We start from the raw sequence: 20,628 nt of genomic DNA, 5'->3' as shown, positions 1-20,628 counted from the left end.
ATGCAGGATGCCGGCCCTCGAGGACCGACTTTGGACACCCCTGTACACCTGAACAGCTCTGCACAGCAGCAGCATGTTTTTGTTGCTGCTGCACAGGTGTAAACCCAGCATGAGCATCTTGGCGCTCATGTTGCATTTAAAGGTGGCTTGGAAAAACATGCTATGACATGTTAACAATGGATTAAACTGTAACGGCTGAATAAAAAAAAAAAAAAAATTCCCCTCTCACCCTCCGTGGGTGGTCTCTTTCATCCTCTGAGCTCGGGTCCTCTACCAGAGGCCTGGGAGCTTGAGGGTTCTGCGCAGTATCTATATATATATATATATATATATATATATATATACACTGCTCAAAAAAATAAAGGGAACACTCAAAAAACACAAAAAACTCAAAAAACACATCCTAGATCTGAATGAATGAAATATTCTCATTGAATACTTTGTTCTGTACAAAGTTGAATCTGCTGACAACAAAATCACACAAAAATCATCAATGGAAATCAAATTTATTAACCAATGGAGGCCTGGATTTGGAGCCACACGCAAAATTCAAGTGAAATGTTCCCTTTATTTTTTTGAGCAGTATATATCAGTGACGTGCGGTGAGGTTCATTGCTGGTGAGGCACTGACTTACGACTTATATAGACACCATGCATGTTATTGGACGTACGGAAATTTCGCGCATGCATACAACGCTGGGAGCCAAAAAGACTAATATTTTACATGTCATCTATAGCCTCGTTAACTCAGTGAAACATTGAAATGTAGGTATTAATTTTGTGCTATGATCCACAGCAAAGGGAAACAGGTATTCTCCACGCTGCACGCAGACTCGTTGCCATAGCAACTGACAACAATGCCACTTGTGTTTTAGGATTTACCAAAAAACATTCAAGAATTTTGCACACCGAACAGAATATTCAGTCTGTTGTTGTAGGACGTTTTAGGCTTAATGTTTAATTAATAAATAATTGCTGTGGTAGATTAGCTACCGCTTCTAATTTACTGAATTATTTAGACATACAAACTGTAGCCCAAAAAATGCACATTTCATTAAAAAACTAAACAAAAACATCTTATTGCTGTCTTACCTTTACGTATCAATGAAATCCATTCACCGCTAATTCTGCACAAAAATATCCGTTCATCCAAAGCCAAGTCTATCTTCGGCATGTCTTTTCTACTCCATTTAAGAATCATCAAACTGTCTCGAAGCAAAACTTTCAGCTCCGGTGTTGGTCTTCCTTTAGTTATTATCTCCTGGTTCAACTGAAAATCCACTTTAGAAAACTGCTTAAGTGTAGAAATGTAGTCTTTCATGTTGATGTCTGAAGAGATGAGAAAACAAATATATCGCTGTACTTTACTTATTTACTGTGTGGCTAGCTCCATGGCTAGCTTACTGTGTCTTACTCTGCAGTTGTGCAGTCACAATATCTGGGATCATGAGCGCCCCCTGCCATGAGGCAAGAGAACTGCCTGCCTCACCTCGAGTCTGTTCTCTGCTGTTTCTGATCGCTCCTCCGCACAAAAAACACAATACACACACAATTAGTGTGTGTAGTTAGTGGCAGGGTACACAGAAAACACTGTACATTATATACATAAGCTAAATTATGGAAAATCAGTCTATATATTAAATGTTTTTTAGCCATTTCATTGCCGGCGTACAGACAGGACCAACATGCTCTCATAGAATGGCAGCTAGTGCAGTTAGCGAGAGGTTGCGCAATCCCAGGTGAGGCTCAGCTTGCTGCTGCCTCACCTGCTTCGCTTCTGAGCATTTGAATGGGAAAATGCAAAAATCCAGCGATTTTGAAGAAAAAACTAATCAGAATTGGTTAAGCTAAGTAAAAAATAGATACTTTATAGTACAAACCACAGGGTGAAAATAGCAATATAAATGATTTTATTACTATTCTACCCGGACCGCAAGTCACTGAGATATATATATATATATATATATATGAGGTGTGGAAACTCCTATTGTATCAAATCGAGATAGAATAACAGAAAGTTGGAGACTCTGAGGAAAACAAAATAAAAAAAACTTCCTGTGCAGAGGGGGCACAGCTGACTCTGTGGATGGGCACTGTCCCCCAGTGCCCGCCCATGCCACGAGAGATGAGCTTGGTAGGCAAGACTGAATCAGCCATTTGTCAGTTTTTCAAAATGAAGGAAATCTGGGATGATGTATTTGTGCACTCCTAATTTCAGGACAGAATCAGTTTACATGTAGAATTTGATGAAATGTGAGGGGGTTTTCTTCTGCAGACATGGGAAGAACCATCTGATTTTACTCTTTATCAAACTATGTCACATGTTTTCTTATACCAGAGTCACTGGTGGAGAGCTGTTTGAGGACATTGTTGCCAGGGAGTACTACAGCGAAGCTGATGCCAGGTCAGTGTTGAGTCTGATCTTATGATATTTGGATAACATGTTGGTGAGATGTGTTATACTTTGGACCTTGAAGGCATAGGGAAGCACACACTTTAGAGATGGAACAATCCGATGTATCAGTATGAATCATTAAAAACGCATCACAAGAATTTTTGTTCCTATGTGTTTCATATGCTTTTAATATCAAAAGTAATCTCTTCTTTCATTACGGTCAGTCCTCTTTTACATCGTGTTCCAAATTTTTGTGCAAATTGGATTTAAGTGTCATAAAGATTAATTCTTTTATTGTGCCATTAAATTTATAGATGGTATTGTGTGTCAGGGGTCTTTGAATCACTATAACTAATTTCAGAGAGCTGGGTTGATTAGTTTGTCTGGTGAGCTCAATTAAAGGAAATCTAAATAAGAAGGATGTTCCACATTATTAAGCAGGCCACAGGTTTCCAGCAATATTGGAAAGAAAAAGGATCTCTCTGCTGATGAAAATTATGAGATAGTGTAGTGCCATATGACAAGGTATGAAGAAAACATTAGATATTTAACAAAAACTAAAGCGATATCGTACTATGAAGAGATTTGTGGCTGATTCAAAGATGAGTTTGTACAGAAAAAGACACAATCAGGAAGGTTTCTGTTAGACAAATTAATCGGATTAAGAGAGCAGCTGTTAAAATGCCGTTAAAAAGCAGCAAACAGTTATTTGAAGCTGCTGGTGCCTGTCGAACCTCAAGGTGTCGGATCCTTCAGAGGCTTGCGGTGCATGAACCTACTATTTGGCTACCCCTAGCCAGTGCTCACAAGCAGAAACGGTCGCAGTGGGCCCAGCCGTACATGAAGATTAATTTTCAAAGACTTGTTCACTGATGACTGCTGTGCAACCATGGATGGTCCAGAAGGACACAGTAGAGGACTGGTGGTGGATGGCCACCACGTCCCAACACGGCTGTGATGTCAGCAAGGAGGTGGTGGAGTCATTTTTTTGGGCCGAAATCATGGGGAGAGAGCTGGTTGGCCCCTTCAGAGTCCCCAAAGGTGTGAAAATGACCTCAGCAACGTATATGGACTTTCGGACTGATCACTTTCTTTCATGGTTCAAAAGGAAGAGCCGTACCTTCAGTAGCAAAATCATATTCATGCATGACAATGCATGCTGCAAGTAATACCACTGTGTCATTCCTTGCAGCATGACACAGGAATGCCGCAAGGAATTCCTGTGTGCCCCTTTTATTGGGCATAAAAGGGGAGAAACTCATGATGTGGTCACCATCCTCCTCTGACCTCAACCCTATTGAGAACCTTTGGAGTATCCTCAAGCAGAAGATCTAATGGTTCATATCAAGATGCAATTCATATCTAAACAACTGCTCTGGGAAGGTATTCTGACATCCTGGAAAGAAAGCAGAAACTATCCACAAACTCACACGTTCAATGGATGTAAGAATTGTGCAGGTGATATCAAAGAAGGGGTCCTATGTTAACATGTAACTCGGTGTGTTAAGATGTTTTACATTGAAATAACTTTTGATTTTAGTACCTGTGACCACTTAATGCTGCACATTCAAAGAGTGACCGTTTGCAGTTCTTTATATTCCAAAAGATGTTTATAAAATCTGCTGTGCAATAATAATTTGGAACAGTGCAGTTTGAGTTTATTTTTGAAAAAAATACGGTTCTCATTGGGAGGTTTGTTCAGTAAAATTTGCTTCATACTGTAATAGTTCATGACTTGAAAATTATACTGACCATCATTTGCATTGACCATTTAAGAAAATCTGAGAAAATATCACTTGCATAATAATTTGGAACACGGTGTAATCTCCGTCTCGGTGTGATTTATGGAATGGATCCACCTGAAAACAGAATCTTTATGATCTGATGATCTAACAGAGATTCATCTTACTAGAGTTTAATTTCATAGTTCAAACTTCAGTCATTTCAGATGCTGTCTCATTGAGGAGCTTTAGAGTTTATCACCATCAACAGATGATGGCCTTATACTGACCTTAGTAACTTTGATTTGATAACATTCTGTTCTGGTGTGGATTCAGTTGATTTAAAAGGTTTTAAAAATGACAGCTGCCGGTTTGTTTTGTGTCATGACAACATGCATGTGTTATAAGTGTTGTAGTTCATCCTTTACCTGTAAAGCAGGCAGCAAGTGGCCTGGCTCCAGAAAACCGCTACATCTACAAATTCACCTAAATATTCACATTTTTTGGCTTCCTGCCTGAGAAAAGTGTTTAAAATGATTTATCTGCTTTGAAAACCAATGTAAAGGCCAGTTTTGATTATTTATATAAAATATATTTGCACTTGTAAGTGAAGTATATTTAACATAAACGTCACACATTTTTGTTATTTAAGCCCCATAATTAGCACACTATAGAAAAGACTTTGGGGCCACAGTCCCAGCAGTTCCACTGAAAGCTGAACTGTTCACTGTCTGTGCCGATTTCTGTGCTTCTGTATTCTGTCAGCCTGATATCACCTAAACTCTCCCTTTTCCTCTCCTTTTTGCTTCTGGGCCGGTGTCTTTGTCTCCTCTGCGGTCACTGCATACAGCAGATTCTAGAAAGTATAAATCTTTGCCACATAAATGGCATCATACACAGGGACCTGAAGGTCAGTGAGTGACCAATCTGTCCACCTGTGGCACCTTGCCTTGCTTCTAAAGTGCCTGATCAGTCGACCAATTACTGCTCCTCTGAGGGTCGCCTCTGGCACACCCTCAACCTGCCCTTTGCTTGCTCATCTGCCCTGCCAGATTGCTTCACTGCCCACCTGTGGCAGGAAGATGGAGACAGGTTGGCAGAGAAGGAGGTGATGGATGGAGTAGTGCTTTCAGCCCGCTAGACATCATCATTGCTTGCTTCAGTTTTATACAGAGCACATAATGCATGTAGGCCAATGTTAAAGCCACACTCTGACACAGGTGGGGACCAAACAGGTGATGAGGCAGAGGAGGAGGGACAGCTTGCTGTTTTAACATCATAACAGTATCAAATAGTAATGAGGGGCTACTGTGACATAGCTGTAGAAATTAAAAATGTAATTTTTCTGTCATAAAAAGCTTTTTTTTCCCTCACGTTTTACATTGTATTGAAGCACACTGAAAAAAAATGTCCATACATTTTAAAGGCCTTCACGCACATGTATGCATCACATTTATGCCATCAATTTCGATTTAGAATTTTTTTCAATGTCTGGACTGAAACGGATATTAATACCCGATTGGTGCATCTCAAGCGTATAGGGGGATGGTTACTGTGGTTGCACAGCATGCTGCTGTTGATGTTAAATGTGATAAAGAGAGAATGATAATGACAGAAAACCTGAGGAACAAAAGCATCACTTTATATAAATAGCACCAATCCACAACACATGCCATCTAAAGGGACATGGCAAACAAAAAAAGTCAAATCATATGTATTTTCCAAATGTATCCTAGTTATCAGTCAAGCTCTGTTTAACATTAAAATTACTTTAAAAAGTTTTCCATCTTGGGAAACCTTGGAGGTTGTATCAAGTCATCGACTGGCAGGATTCACTCCTCCTGGACCAGGATGTAGCAACAGTGGAAAGGAAAACTCCCCAACAGCAGCATGACGAAACCCCAGCAGAACCAGAAACTGGCTAGCATTAGCTTCCACTGAACACCATTTCAGCATAGCCTTTAAGCATTAGTTATTGAAACTAAATTAGTTCTGTAGGTTTAGCACAACTAGCTTTTTTAGTTAGCAGCGCCCACCACTGGTTAAATTAATACTTTTCAGTGTCTTCATTAGCACCAGAGGAAATAATTTTCACTGTTAATAAAATCCAGAAAGTCTGCATGGTGGCTCCAACTAACATCTTTGTAAGGAGAAAGAGATTTATGGGGGAACAGAATGGAAGCAGGAAAAGGTGGACCACTGTCTCCCTCCTCTCATCCGTGGTCCTTCCTCTGGTTGGTCAGGGTTGAAACCCACTTTTGTTTTGACACCTGAGCAGAAAATCGGCTGTTAGTTCAGCTATTACAGCCACAGAGAAACGTCTCCAGAATCCCGTTTAGTATGTAGATCACTTTCATGAATGGCTCTTGTGGTCAGTCAGACTTAACCTTCCTGCACAGGCTCACCACTAACACGGCCAGCAGCTGCCCAAGTGTTAAAGCAAGCACAGGGATGTGTTGTAGGTAAGAGCTTGTCACTAACCCGAGGCCCCCTGGTGTTTGCATGCAGTCATTGCATTCAGCAGATCCTAGAGGCTGTGCTCCACTGCCACCAGATGGGTGTGGTTCACCGTGACCTCAAGGTAAGTGGACATATGTTTACATCCCTGTTCTGTGACCTCACTCTGCCTTTTGTTCTACTTTTGGCTGATTCTTCCCTTCTAAATCCAAACCATCTTTTTCTAACTTAATCACCAAACTATTTGGTTTTAAAATTAAGCTCATGTATATTTAGAATACATTTCTTGTGAACAATTTGAATTCAAATCATGTTACATTCAACTTTTTTTTTCTTCTAAATTTCTAAAGCAGATTTTTCTGAACGTGGTTTGTTCAGAAAGATCTCATTTGGCAACCAAATGCAGCAGGTGTGTGTGCACGCAAGGTTTTGTTTACTTTCAACAATAATAAGCTGCCATTTTGCATTGGATGACTGCTGCCTCTTAGTGACCTGATTGGCTGTTGCCAGGCAGCTGGAATGGCTTGTTGGCAAACTCTAAGACAAACAACTACAGGAAACAAATCAGCCCATCAACAAATAAGGGGGAAAACACACGCACACGCACGCACACACACGCACACACACACACACACACACACACACACACACACACACACACACACACACACACACACACACACACACACACACACACACACACACACACACACACACGTAGGTTTGTATTTCTACCCATATTAACACCTTACCCTTACCCAAGAAATAGGGTCCACCACATTAGGACCGGCCTTTGACCCCCATAATGCCCTTTGGTTTTTAAAGCATAAATGGATATACCAGATATGTTCTTAAATAGAACTTCTCTGGAACCATGATGGAGCTTCCATCACGGTTCCATCATATGAACCATGATGGAAGTGACTTAGAACGGAACCTTTCAATCTGTTTCTCAGCATCTATCACCTGGACACGTTGAGAAACTTGGTTTCCATTTTATCACATTAAATTCTCTTCAGTAATGGATATTAAGATCCAAAGATATGCCTAAAGAAATGAAGAGCTCCAACTCAGACTCTTGAAATCTTAACTGCTGTCTGTATTCAATCAATCAATCAATCAATCTTTATTTCAGACACAAAAGAGGTCCATAGTAAAAAAAAAAAAAAATTAAGGGCAGAGCAGTTAGAAAATGTTTCATAGTTTCATTAATATGTATTTGACTGTCCTTGTGTTATTAGGAACCGAGTACAGACCTCCAGATACTGTGAATGTGCTGAATATGACAAAGACCACAAGTAGCATATCAGCACAAGCACTTAATAGCTGAGAAGTTCTATGGTGTAGGGCTGATGATGTTGACTTGTTTTAAAGCTTCAAAGGGTTAGTGATATTATTCATGGATGTGAATAATATAGTCACATCCATGAGCTCCTCTGCATACCAAAATGTACTAAAGCCAAATTGGTTGCCTTATTTTGACATCGATTGTGGGGCGACATCAGGGTAGGACTTCACCCCGCTCCGGTGCATGGCAGCTTCACTTCTGTCAGACTTCCCCAGGGCAACTGTGGCTACCATCTTGTAGCTTGGCACCATCAGAGTGTTTTGGGGATGGGTGAATGACTGTAGTGTGAATTGCTTTGGGATCCTCTGGACTTGATAAAGCGCAATACAAGTACAAAGCCCTTTACCATTTACCATATTTCATAGGGTCGACAGTGGTAGGAGTTCGCTCTGCGATCGACAGGTTTCTGGTTCGATCCCCTCTGTCGTTGTGCCCTTGGGCAAGACACTTCACCCACCTTGCTTGCTTGTGGAGGTCAGAGGACCCAGTAGCGACTGTGCTTGGCAGTCTCACCTCTGTCAGATTGCAGGCTTGTAGCTTATCATCATCAGTGTGTGCATGAATGTGTAAATGACTAAAATGTAGCGTGAAGCACTTTGGGGTGCTTCTCACTATACTATTTTTAACCACATGTACAGATGTGACTTGGTGGGTCAACCCACTCTTACAAAGGGACATTAACTGATTTTCAGTCCTTTGTGGAGGTTTAGTAGATTGGTGGATAAGATAAATTTTTCATGCAAGTTTAGGTCAACAACCCAAAACCCAAAAATCGGCACCGATTTATTGGCCTGCTGCTTTCAGTGTGTAAAATTCAACTTCTACTTAAAGTGGAACTTACAAATACACGCAAGGGGGTTTCGTCACAGGCCTCAGGGAAAATACGTTACACTGGTTAATTGAGAAATAGAATAAAAAAAAACAACCATCCAATATAAGTTTTGTTGATGTTTAGCAACAGTGATTTATTACAGGAACCACCCACTAAGAAATAATAATAGTTAGTTTGATACAGATCAAATAACCCAAAAAATCCTTCAAAAATGAGGTTAGTTTCTCTTTAATTCACTCAGTCCATGTAAATGTCCAAACTTTTCCGTCCCTTTCTTAATGTGATTATTGTCCACAATCGAGTTCCATATGCGGGGAGAATTTCTCCGCTTTAATTCATAGCCCCAATCCAAACGAAATCCAGCTCGTCAACCCCCGCCCCCCAAAATGAGAAATAAGAATGTGGTACCACCAAAAAATCCCCAAAAAGAAAAGTAAAGTCCAGATCTCACCGGGAAATCTTTCCTTTCCCTCCCCGGTGGCGTCTTCTCGCACCGTCGGCGTCCTCCGGCAAATTGGCGTCCACTTGCAGCTGGCGGCAGTTTCTGAGTACAAGCTCCAATTTAGCTCCGACAGCGCACGATCCGTGGCGCTGGGGCGACTTCTGATTGCTGTTATCTTATTTTCCTTTGATCGATCACTTATCCAAACTTTTAAATCACATCAAGTCTCCCGCTGCACGGACTGACGGTGAGCGTCTTCCTCTCTGATTGCGCCGCCCCGCGCCGACGCACACGCCCCCTTTTATACGCCAAATCTCAGTCACACCTAAAATCAGCATGACCTGCCCAAAAAAAATCAGTTTTACAAGTGGAAATATGGAATAATTTTTATACAGAAATAACAGCAACTGTTATCCAAATCACTGTTACATTTTCTCTTAAATGTATTTTATATAGAAAAAAACAAACATAGTGGTTATGTTACAATCCCCCCCCCCCCAGCCGGAGGCAAGGGAGGCTGAACCCCAAAATAAGGCTTTAGGTTAACCACATTAACCGTGTCTGTTTCCTGGCACTGGTCTTTCCACTGGAGCTGATAATTTACTGGGCCTAACTGTTTCCTCACTGTAGCTGGTCCTGACCACTTTGGCGCTAGCTTTGCGGAAAAATTATCTATGGCTTTGGAAAGGGGGTGAGACCTTACCCAGACCAAATCTCCCGGCCGGAACTGTGCACCCCTCCTCCGGGCATTATAGTATTTGGCTTGTCGGGTTTGACTTATCCCAACTTTCCGTTTGACTTCTTCTTTCATCTCATTGTGTCGCTCCAACAATTTATATACAGTTTGCTGCGGGGATGGTGGTTTGGCTATCATCCTTTCCAATGGCCCTTGAAGTTGACGTCCCAACATTAGCTCTGCAGGGGATTTCCCTGTGGTTTCATGTTGAGCACCATTGATGGCGAAACGGAACTCCCAGATATGGTGGTCCCATAGATTGTGATGTTGTCCAACAAATGAGGCTATCATTGTTTTGATGGTTCTGTTAGCCCGTTCAGTCAAGTTAGATTGGGGATGATAGCTGGTGGTAAAATGGTGTTTTACCCCCCACGCAGCACAAAAACTGGACATCTCTTGACTGGTAAACTGGGGCCCCCGATCAGACACCAGGCTTTGTGGAACGCCAAAGCGAGTGAATATCTCCTCCCGGAGGATAGTGATAAGTTTCTGTGTCTTGCTGTCTCTTATAGGAAACATTTCCACCCACTTTGTGAAGTAGTCGATCACGACAAAAAGGAAAACATTTCCTTTTTTGCTGCGTGGAAAAGGTCCCATCAAGTCCACCCCAAGTTTTGCCCAGGGTTCAGTTAGAGGAGTGGGTTGCAGAAAACCAGCTGGAGCTTGATTGTCGGGTTTGTACTTCTGACAAACTGCACAGTTCTTTACATGAGTCCACACATCCTTACGGACTGACGGCCACCATGCAACCTCCAACAGCCGGAGAAGTGTCTTTAGCCTGCCCAGATGTCCACTCAATGGACGATCATGGAAGTACTGGAGAAACTGAGGAACCAAGGACTTGGGAACCACCAGCTGGTATTTCATGCCATCTTTTAGTGGGGTTTTCCTATACCAGAGATCGTGAACTTTGTCGAAGAGGATCCTGTCAGGTCTCCGGTATCTCGGGCCTTGGACCATATCCATGATGTCTGAGTCTTTTTCTTGAGCTTCCTTGATTTCTACTAATGATAAGGGTAAGCCTAACATGGCTTTAGCAGAATTCAGGGCCACATGTGCTGGTCCAGCTGAATCAGTGGGCATCGCTCGGGACAGCGCGTCAGGCACTACATTGTGCATTCCTTTTCTATATCGTACTTCAAAATTGAAGTCTTGCAACCTCAACACCCAGCGCGTTAACCTAGAACTGGTTCTGGGGCAATTGAATGCCCAGGTTAAAGCAGCATGGTCAGTGTAAACGGTGAACTTTGTACCCTCTACAAAATGTCTCCACTTTTCCACGGCCCAAACAACCGCCAAACATTCCTTCTCAGAGGTGGAGTAGTTGTGCTCTGCTCCTTTCAATGATCTTGAAGCAAAAGCAATGACCTTTTCTCCATCAGGGATTGGTTGGACCAGGACAGCCCCCAGACCAACATCACTGGCATCTGTATGAATTTCGAATGGTAACTCGAAATCTGGCTGCCCCAGTATGGGTGACTCCACCAAAGCCTTCTTCAGCGTCATGAAAGCGCGTTGACAGTCCCCTGTCCACTCCCACCTTGCATCTTTTTTGAGCAGCTGATAAAGAGGCGTAGCTATGTCTGCAAAATGTGAGATGAACTTGTGGTACCAACCAACCATCCCAAGGAATCTCTGGAGAGTCTTATGGTTAGTTGGAGTTGGATAAACCGTAATGGCGTGGGTTTTCTCTGGATCCACTTGAACACCTTCCGCTGACACAATATGTCCCAGAAACTTGAGTTCTTGCTGGAAAAAGTTGCATTTATTAAGATTGAGGGACAAATTGGCGTGGTGTAGCTTTGCAAATACTGTGTCCAGGTCCTTCAGGTGTTGCTCAGGAGAGGCTGAGAAGACAATCACATCATCGATGTACACACAGCAGATCTTTCCCCGTAGCTCTCCTAAAACCTTCTCCATTAAGCGTTGAAAGGATGCTCCAGCATTTTTCAATCCAAATGGCATGCACTTAAATTGATAAAGTCCAAATGGGGTAATAACAGCAGTTTTTGCTTTGCTGTCCTCTGCCACCGCCATCTGCCAATAGCCAGACTTTAAATCCAGGGTGCTGAAAAATTTTGCTCCAGACATTGACTCCAACAACTCATGGATGATGGGCATAGGATAGGCATCCTGAAGAGTTTTGGTGTTCAAAGCTCTATAGTCCACACAAAATCGAAAGGATTTGTCTGGTTTGGGAACAAGGACAACAGGCGACCCCCAGGAGGACTGTGATGGCTCTATAATATCATCTTTAAGCATTGCATCAATCTGTTCTTTGATTATTTGCCGCTTGAAAGGAGACACCCGGTAAGCTCTGCAGCGAATGGGTATTTCATCTGTGGTCATTATTCTGTGTTCTTCCACAGATGTCCTACCCAATGCATCTGAGCATACAGATGGCCAGGACTTTAAAAGCGTCTGGACTTCCGGTGGTTGCTTTGTCATCCAAGGATATGACTCTGTGGTTGATGCCTTGTTCTCCTCCATGGGCAGAGCCACGATCAGATGAATTGGAGAAAATCTAGCAGGCACAGATGTTGCGGCCACAGCTGAAGATGAAAAAGGGTAAAAGGTATAACCTTTTGGCCCTTTTACCCCATATGTGTAGTCGCCTAGGTTAATAATAGCAGAAGTTTTGGTCAGAAAATCGAGACCTAAGATGATGGGAAAGGTGAGGTTATTATCCTCCACCACAAAGGTCTCTAAAGACCACATCATCCCATGCCACCCATAAATGATTGTGGCTTTCCCCAAAGCACTATATGTTTTGCCATTGGCAAGTGCAAACTGTTGATTGTCGGCTGGCTTCAAAACCTCCCCTTCTCGAGCAATCCTTTTCCACTGACTATTTCTCATCAGGGAATAGGTGCAGGCTGTATCCAGTACAGCATTATACATCCTGTCGCGCACCTCTATGGGAACATGAAGGAGGGAGGATGCAGGGCCACGCTGAACAACAGATACAGAGTTGGTTGACCTTCTGGGATTTCCCTTAGGTTGTCCTCTTGCTGGGCCTTTCTCTTTGGCTTTGTGCTGATCCACTTTGCCCCAGTAGATTTTAACACCAGCACAGTCTTTTTCAACCTGGGACCCCACCTTTATTAATTGATCCATGGATGTGACTGTGCCCCTCAAACAGCCTGCTATTTTCGGGTTGCAATTGTTTAAAATCCTCCTCACAAGCTCTGCCTCACTGATGTCCGGCTTCCATCTTAGACACAGTGCTTGATACTCAAAGGCAAAGTCTCTCAGACATTGTTCTGGCAACTGGACCATGTCTCTTAACTTCTCTTCTACCTCTGAAAGGTAGTCTGGAGGTAAAAAAGCAGCACAAAAGGCGTTCTTAAATTCAAGCCAGTTGTGTATCTTGTTTTTAGCCACACTCCACCAACTCCGTGCAGAGCCTTTTAAGACAGCTGTTAAAGCTCCTAATAATTCAGGATCAGACAGGGGTCTTACTGTTAGATATGTCTCACACTGATCAATGAAGTTTAAAACATCAGAAACTTCTCCTGAACCTTCAAATGTGGGAAACTCCAAGAGCACGGGAGGTTTGGAATAAATCACAGGTGTTCTGCTTGATGTAGGAACGGTCAAATGGGAGGTTGATGCCGGAAAGTCTGTCATCCCACTGTTTATTGATGGCATAACTGGAACCATTCCTGGAGTGATGTAGGCAGTAGTTTGATCCTTCCTTGGTGCGTGTGAAGGTCCAAGACTTCCTTGTGGTAGACTTTGTACAGGTAGGGCTAAAGGTGGAGATGAGATTTCGGGTAAAGTAGGTCTCATGGTGGAGGAGAGATGCTCAGATGGCACAGGGAGACCTGGTCTAACACTATCAAAAGCGTGAATAGCTGTAGAGAGTCTAGCGCGCTTCAGCCTCTCTATTTCAGCCCTCCACTTCTCATCTCGTCGCAGCAAACAGTCTACAACCTTAGCTTCAAATTCCTTAAAAGCTGTGTTCATGCATTGCTCCATGGCCTCGACATTCCTATCTATATATGTCCTGATGTTTTGCTCCCTATTCAAAGCACTATCTACAGAGGCCCGGAAATCTTCTTCCAGTGATGTAATCCTAACCCCCATGTTAGTTAAATCACCCCTAATGCCTTTAATGTCTGACATAGTGAGATATTCTTCCTCATCATCCTCTCTGTCTTCAACTTCATTATCTGATACATAAAGGGAGCTAATCAGAGAAGTTATTTCACCTACAGGATTTCTCCTTGTAACCCAGGCTTCTCCTCCTCTGTTGTCAATCGCTTCTTCCTGATCATGGTCCCCATACTGGCCACCATTTTGTAAAATTCAACTTCTACTTAAAGTGGAACTTACAAATACACGCAAGGGGGTTTCGTCACAGGCCTCAGGGAAAATACGTTACACTGGTTAATTGAGAAATAGAATAAAAAAAAACAACCATCCAATATAAGTTTTGTTGATGTTTAGCAACAGTGATTTATTGCAGGAACCACCCACTAAGAAATAATAATAGTTAGTTTGATACAGATCAAATAACCCAAAAAATCCTTCAAAAATGAGGTTAGTTTCTCTTTAATTCACTCAGTCCATGTAAATGTCCAAACTTTTCCGTCCCTTTCTTAATGTGATTATTGTCCACAATCGAGTTCCATATGCGGGGAGAATTTCTCCGCTTTAATTCATAGCCCCAATCCAAACGAAATCCAGCTCGTCAACCCCCGCCCCCCAAAATGAGAAATAAGAATGTGGTACCACCAAAAAAATCCCCAAAAAGAAAAGTAAAGTCCAGATCTCACCGGGAAATCTTTCCTTTCCCTCCCCGGTGGCGTCTTCTCGCACCGTCGGCGTCCTCCGGCAAATTGGCGTCCACTTGCAGCTGGCGGCAGTTTCTGAGTACAAGCTCCAATTTAGCTCCGACAGCGCACGATCCGTGGCGCTGGGGCGACTTCTGATTGCTGTTATCTTATTTTCCTTTGATCGATCACTTATCCAAACTTTTAAATCACATCAAGTCTCCCGCTGCACGGACTGACGGTGAGCGTCTTCCTCTCTGATTGCGCCGCCCCGCGCCGACGCACACGCCCCCTTTTATACGCCAAATCTCAGTCACACCTAAAATCAGCATGACCTGCCCAAAAAAAATCAGTTTTACAAGTGGAAATATGGAATAATTTTTATACAGAAATAACAGCAACTGTTATCCAAATCACTGTTACATTTTCTCTTAAATGTATTTTATATAGAAAAAAACAAACATAGTGGTTATGTTACAAGTGCAACCCTACTATGAACCAGGTCATTCCAGAGAGCGTTATCTTATGTTTTCATACGTGCTAATTTCACCTTAACCCAGCTCCAACCTTCAAATATCTTGATTACAAAGAGCACAGTGTGTGCTGGGCATTCAGCTCTTCAGTCAGTATGCATGGTATGACTTTTCATATTGGATCCAACTTCATTTCAGCAGCTAGCAGGAAGTGATATGAGCTGGAAATGAGCACCACATCCTGCATATCATTGAAATGTTTTCTCAGTTTTGGGACCAGCATCTTGCTGGTTTAACAGTGATTGCTGCTGTAGATGAAAAACAAGTCATGTTATCAACTTCCTCTCAGATTCACCATCCATATCCACTCGTCCTCCATATAACTCATTTATGTGAAGAACTTAATGTAAGACCTTCATTTCTGAACATTTATTGAATAAATTAATGGGAGTAGATAATCACTTTCTTCCTTTGTTGTTACTTTACTGTTAGACAAAAAATGTTGCAATTTCTGGGATTAGAAATTGCACTTTTCTTTTGTAAATGTCACAAAGTGTGTGTGATTCACCTTCTCTGAAGCCTTTTCCATCTCAGCATTAGTCCCATTCTTCCAAGTATCTGCTTCTGTCTGGTTTAAGCAGAATCCATCAGCATCTCCCCACTCAGCTGTTTGGAGATCAGACGCGGCGCCCACTTCCCCTTCCTGAAGTCAGCTTATGACTCCAGGCATGAGTTGGTTATTTAGCAGTTTGGATTCTAGCTCAGCTGAGCTCTAACTTTAGTCGTTCATGTCATCATGAAACGATAGCAGGGTTTCCCCCAGAAAACTTACTGAGTCCAGTGCTCATGGCATCAACACGGTCTGCCTGGCTTATAATACACTGGGGGAAACCCTTCACAACTTTTCCGCCTTTACCTTTGGTTTCAACTTTTCAACTTATTGTTACGTGACTGTGCTGCTGTGAAATATTAAAGGTATATTTTGTTTCTCCAATCCAAGCCAGAGAACCTGCTGCTAGCCAGTAAACTGAAGGGAGCAGCAGTTAAGCTGGCTGATTTTGGCCTGGCTATAGAAGTGCAGGGAGACCAGCAGGCATGGTTTGGTAAGTACAAGCTTTTTCTTAATTTGAGTGAGATCGGTAGTACTTATTTTTTTCCTGCTTCTTCCATATATCTATGCAGTTAAATTAATCATACCTCCCAGTCCAAGAAAACCATAAGGAAGTTTAGATGAAATTGACTTTGAATTAAATAGTTGCTAACCACATTTCCAAAATTAATTCCTGAGGGACAATAAGCACCAAAAGTAGAGAAAACTGTACGTCTCTAAGTGAAAACCGTTCGTTAGAAAGATCCATCTTTTCATATTATTAACTTTGCTGAAGTTATGACTTCTGGTCAAGAATTCTTGCACATACAAACAAGTTCTCTACAGAACATGTACAGATGGAACCTTTTATATCTTAAACAGAATAATATAGTCATATCCAAGCTTTTTTCTTCCATACAGTGGGAGGACAGCCTGAAAAATTACCTCCGACTATCTCAGTGCATTTAGGTGCTTCGTCAACTCTATTGCTAGGCGCAGCTCCTAACAAGCTATAGCTGTCAGAAGTTTGCCATTTTGTCACGTTCCTAATGTAACAGCCCAAGTAATTTTTTTTCAAAAATTGCTTTAAGCAAAACATGACCACCTCTTTCTTGCCAAAAGATGATTTAGGCAATGTAAAAAAACACTTTTTGTTAAGTAAGATTTAGGTCATTATTTTAGAAAGCTGATTATTTGAGCTGTGTGAAGCTGACATCCCACCCACGTCAAAAAATCCAGCAAATAGTCTGAATGGTTAGTGCTCCGTTTGTGCAGGTTTGTGCCATTAAAATTTTTGTTTGTGCAGCTGTCCCTTATGAGATATTAAAAGTTATAATTTTGACCAATGACGTCATCAACTGCCCCCATTTTGCTCCAAATATCAAAATTTTTGCTTTACCGCTGTTATGTCGCCGCCACCAACTGGTATGTAGTGTGGACCACAATGTCACCCAAGGATTATATTATACAAATGACTAGATCTGATTTTACTTTATTTGATGCTTTCAGAGTTTAAGATCCATCCATCCATCCATCCATCCATCCATCCATCCATCCATCCATCCATCCATCCATCCATCCATCCATCCACCCACCCACCCACCCACTCACTCGATGCAATGCTAATGCTATAAAACGACATTGTGTGCCTGGGAAATGCATAATACTGACTATTTAAAAGACATTGGTAGATTATTGAAACTGGATAAAGACTAAGAAACCTGACGTAAAAGAAAATCAGTTATTGAAAAAAGAGAACTTGCTACATATGAGTAGGTATAAAAATACACTCAGATTGATCACAGGAAGTTGCAAAAAAACAAATCAATCCAACAGCGTCACCCCTAGGAATTAGGTGGATTTGAATATGTGGGAATGATCATCATTGGCTAGGGTACATGGACATGGAATTGTACATCAGTGCTGCACATATGGAAAAGTATCTGGTTTTCCTCCATCAGATGCTTTTGATAGCAACCTATGCCAGTTCTTGGCTTATTCCTATACCACAGTATTAGTTTATTTAGCTTTCTGAAGGACATAGGTATGCCACAGCTCCTAACTCTCATCTCAGATTCCTTTTGGCTTCACTTCAGAACAATTTCTCTCTCCCCATAGAGAAATAATTAATCCAATCCCTGAGCATCAGTTTCTAACTGGAACCATTTCATGGTGTGTTCTGACTTTACTGTAAGTTGTGTTCCTTCTCTTTGCCTAAGGATGTGACAGTACTCTGAATCCAGTTTCAAACTAGACTGCATGGTACGGATGCTGAGCTCTACATGGTGCTCAGTGTGTTTCTTTCTTCGTGCTTGTTGAGCTCCACTCACACACCTGGCTTTATGGGGACATTAATCCCTGGGTCCTGTGAACTACTTGTTACTGACAAGTTTTTAATGGACTTTCTCACATAGCAGATGGCCCAGTTTAATGTTAGTGTGTGTGTGTGTGTGTGTGTGTGTTTCAGGTTTTGCTGGGACACCAGGGTATTTGTCTCCAGAGGTCCTGAGGAAAGATCCATATGGCAAGCCTGTGGATATGTGGGCCTGTGGTAAGGTTTTCTGCACATTTCACACACACACACACACACACACACACACACATGCATATTTACAATTTTATAGTGAAATTGTGTGTAATAGAATCATATCATTACTAGAAAAAGTAATAACAAAAAATCAATTGCACTTGGCTCTCCAGTGGCCCCTCGGGCCCTAAGCTGCTGCTTAGTTTACTTATGCTTTGGGCCGGCCCTGCTTCTGTATGTCTATTATGTATGTCTGTTCTTCTGGTCACGTGAGTCTTTTTGGGGTCGTTCTCACAGAAGTCTAATTGCAGTCCCATCATTCAAGTATAAACGACCACACAGAAAATATTTCAGCAAATAACATGGAATTGAACATCAAGAGCAGCTGATGTGTGAAAGTAGCCATTGACAGTAAATGGATCAAAATACAACTGAGATTTTCTGCACTGTAATGATAAAATACAGCCATATCCAGCTTAGAAGGTGGTCGTGCATTATCACTGCAATAATTTCCATAATTTACAGTTTCAAAGATACAACACAGCTCATGTATTGCAGTGGAACAGCAGATGACTGTGTTGGACAGCTGAATGCAAATATCACAATAAATATGTTCATAAATTAGATTGAATGAGCATTACATTTAAAATAGTTGCTCATATCCACAGTTTCTTTCTGCTCTGTAGATTTGTGTGTGTGTGTGTGTATGCCAGTAAGCTCTTGAATTAATGGGTGCTGACAGCCACACCACACATGTCTGATGGGCCAGGCTACCTGGGCCTGAGATGTACCACTCACTCACACATGCGCACACACTCTGTAGGACACACTTGTGCTGACCAACTGAATCCACAGCATCAATAGCCTTTCATCTTTTCCTGGCAATCAGCCGACCAATCAGAAACACCACTCCTGGTAGCACCAGCAAACACAATCGTTGAGCGTGTTGTCCTTTCATTATACACTGTTCAGCTGTTTCCTGCTTGGTTCCTTTCACTATGGCTACTCAATAATTAGCACTGTGTGTAAACATTTGTCAGAATCAACGGATCAAACAATAAGCAGAAAATATGAACAATTCTGCAATAAAATGTATGTTTGAACATGAATTATGTATGATTTGTTTTTTTTCTTGTTTCCTTCTAATTGTGCATGCAGTGAAGTCTCCTTTAATCACACCTTATCCTGAATTACTTTTAATTTATGCTTTCATGTGCAGATTATCATTGTTATAAAGCTCTATTTCCACTATCTCGTTTGTTTTTGTGTTTTTAGGGGTGATCCTCTATATTCTGCTGGTAGGATACCCTCCGTTCTGGGATGAGGACCAGCATAGACTGTACCAGCAGATTAAAGCTGGAGCTTATGATGTGAGTTTTACTTTGGGGGGGTGTGTCTGCTTGTGTGTATTGTAATGGCCAAGCCGAGGTCCAGAGCCTGGACCGCATCGTGTTCTTCCTCTCAGCCAGTCAGTGATGTTGAGTCATGGCCTGAAAGGAAGTTGATCTAATGGAGGACTTCTTTTTTTTCCAACACATGTTTATTGGTTATGTCTGTATTTTAATACAGACAAACAAGCAATCATACAGTAACTTTAACATTACCCCGGCTCAGACAAAAAAAAGGAAAGAAATGAAGACACATTATTGCAACATATTATGTGAGGCTACGTGAAAAAATAACAGAAATATCTACACCAGTATAAAGGGGTCCCAAATATTATGAAACATAGTTTTTTTATTGTGTAATTTACTATTTAGAAAGTCCAGCAAGACATATTCAAAGACAGTCCGTTACCATTGTGTTTTGGATGGAGCCTCATCTGGTATCCAGTTCAAGAGGACGCATTTCCTGGCACAGAATGTCAGCATCCTGTGCAGGTGTTTTAAGCAGTTCTTCTTTAGGCTGTTGCTCCTCACTCCCAGTAACAGATACATTGGGTTACACTCAGTGCTAATGGAAACGTTCTTGTCCAACTCTTCCTTTATACTGAACCAAAATTGTTGAATTTTCCTACAGGACCAAAGACAGTGAGTTACATTACCCACCTCTATTTTACAGTTGAGGCAAAGTGGAGAAAGGTCTGGATTAAATCGGTGACGTAGATGTGGAGATACATGGGCACGAAAGTTGAATAGCTTTAACCTTATTACAAACACTCAAATATTTAGCATTTTCCCAATCTTCATCCCAAGCCTCATTGCTGATCTCCATAGCTCTTTTTCCCACATCTCCCACGTCTTAAAGGACTGTCTCCTTTAAGACAGTCAGTTTCGTAACCCCCAGTTTTTTTAATAAGGTATAACAGGTCTTAATAGAGCTTATAATTT

At 41.7% G+C, this 20,628-nt stretch overlaps 1 protein-coding gene across 4 annotated transcripts in view; it reads left to right on the top strand.

Moving 5' to 3' along the window:
* The window catches only part of camk2d1 (calcium/calmodulin-dependent protein kinase (CaM kinase) II delta 1), a 117,686-nt gene that overhangs the window by 54,688 nt on the left and 42,370 nt on the right, over nt 1-20,628 (top strand). For all 4 annotated transcript variants that reach the window (XR_015766206.1, XM_088015985.1, XM_088015986.1 and 1 more), the window contains 5 exons: nt 2,339-2,404; nt 6,625-6,697; nt 16,183-16,285; nt 18,239-18,322; nt 19,574-19,668. Coding sequence is in view for 3 of the 4 variants with exons in the window: in XM_088015985.1 (XP_087872111.1) it covers nt 2,339-2,404; nt 6,625-6,697; nt 16,183-16,285; nt 18,239-18,322; nt 19,574-19,668 (421 nt within the window). In the remaining variant the exon portion in view is untranslated. The remainder of the gene's footprint in view (nt 1-2,338; nt 2,405-6,624; nt 6,698-16,182; nt 16,286-18,238; nt 18,323-19,573; nt 19,669-20,628) is intronic.

The sequence above is a fragment of the Poecilia mexicana genome, unplaced genomic scaffold, assembly GCF_051168715.1.
Source record: "Poecilia mexicana isolate PSO_F unplaced genomic scaffold, ASM5116871v1 scaffold_18, whole genome shotgun sequence".
Classification (NCBI taxonomy): Eukaryota; Metazoa; Chordata; class Actinopteri; order Cyprinodontiformes; family Poeciliidae; genus Poecilia; species Poecilia mexicana.
Note: the sequence above shows the minus strand (reverse complement) of the source record. Positions and strands in the feature narration are given on the sequence as shown.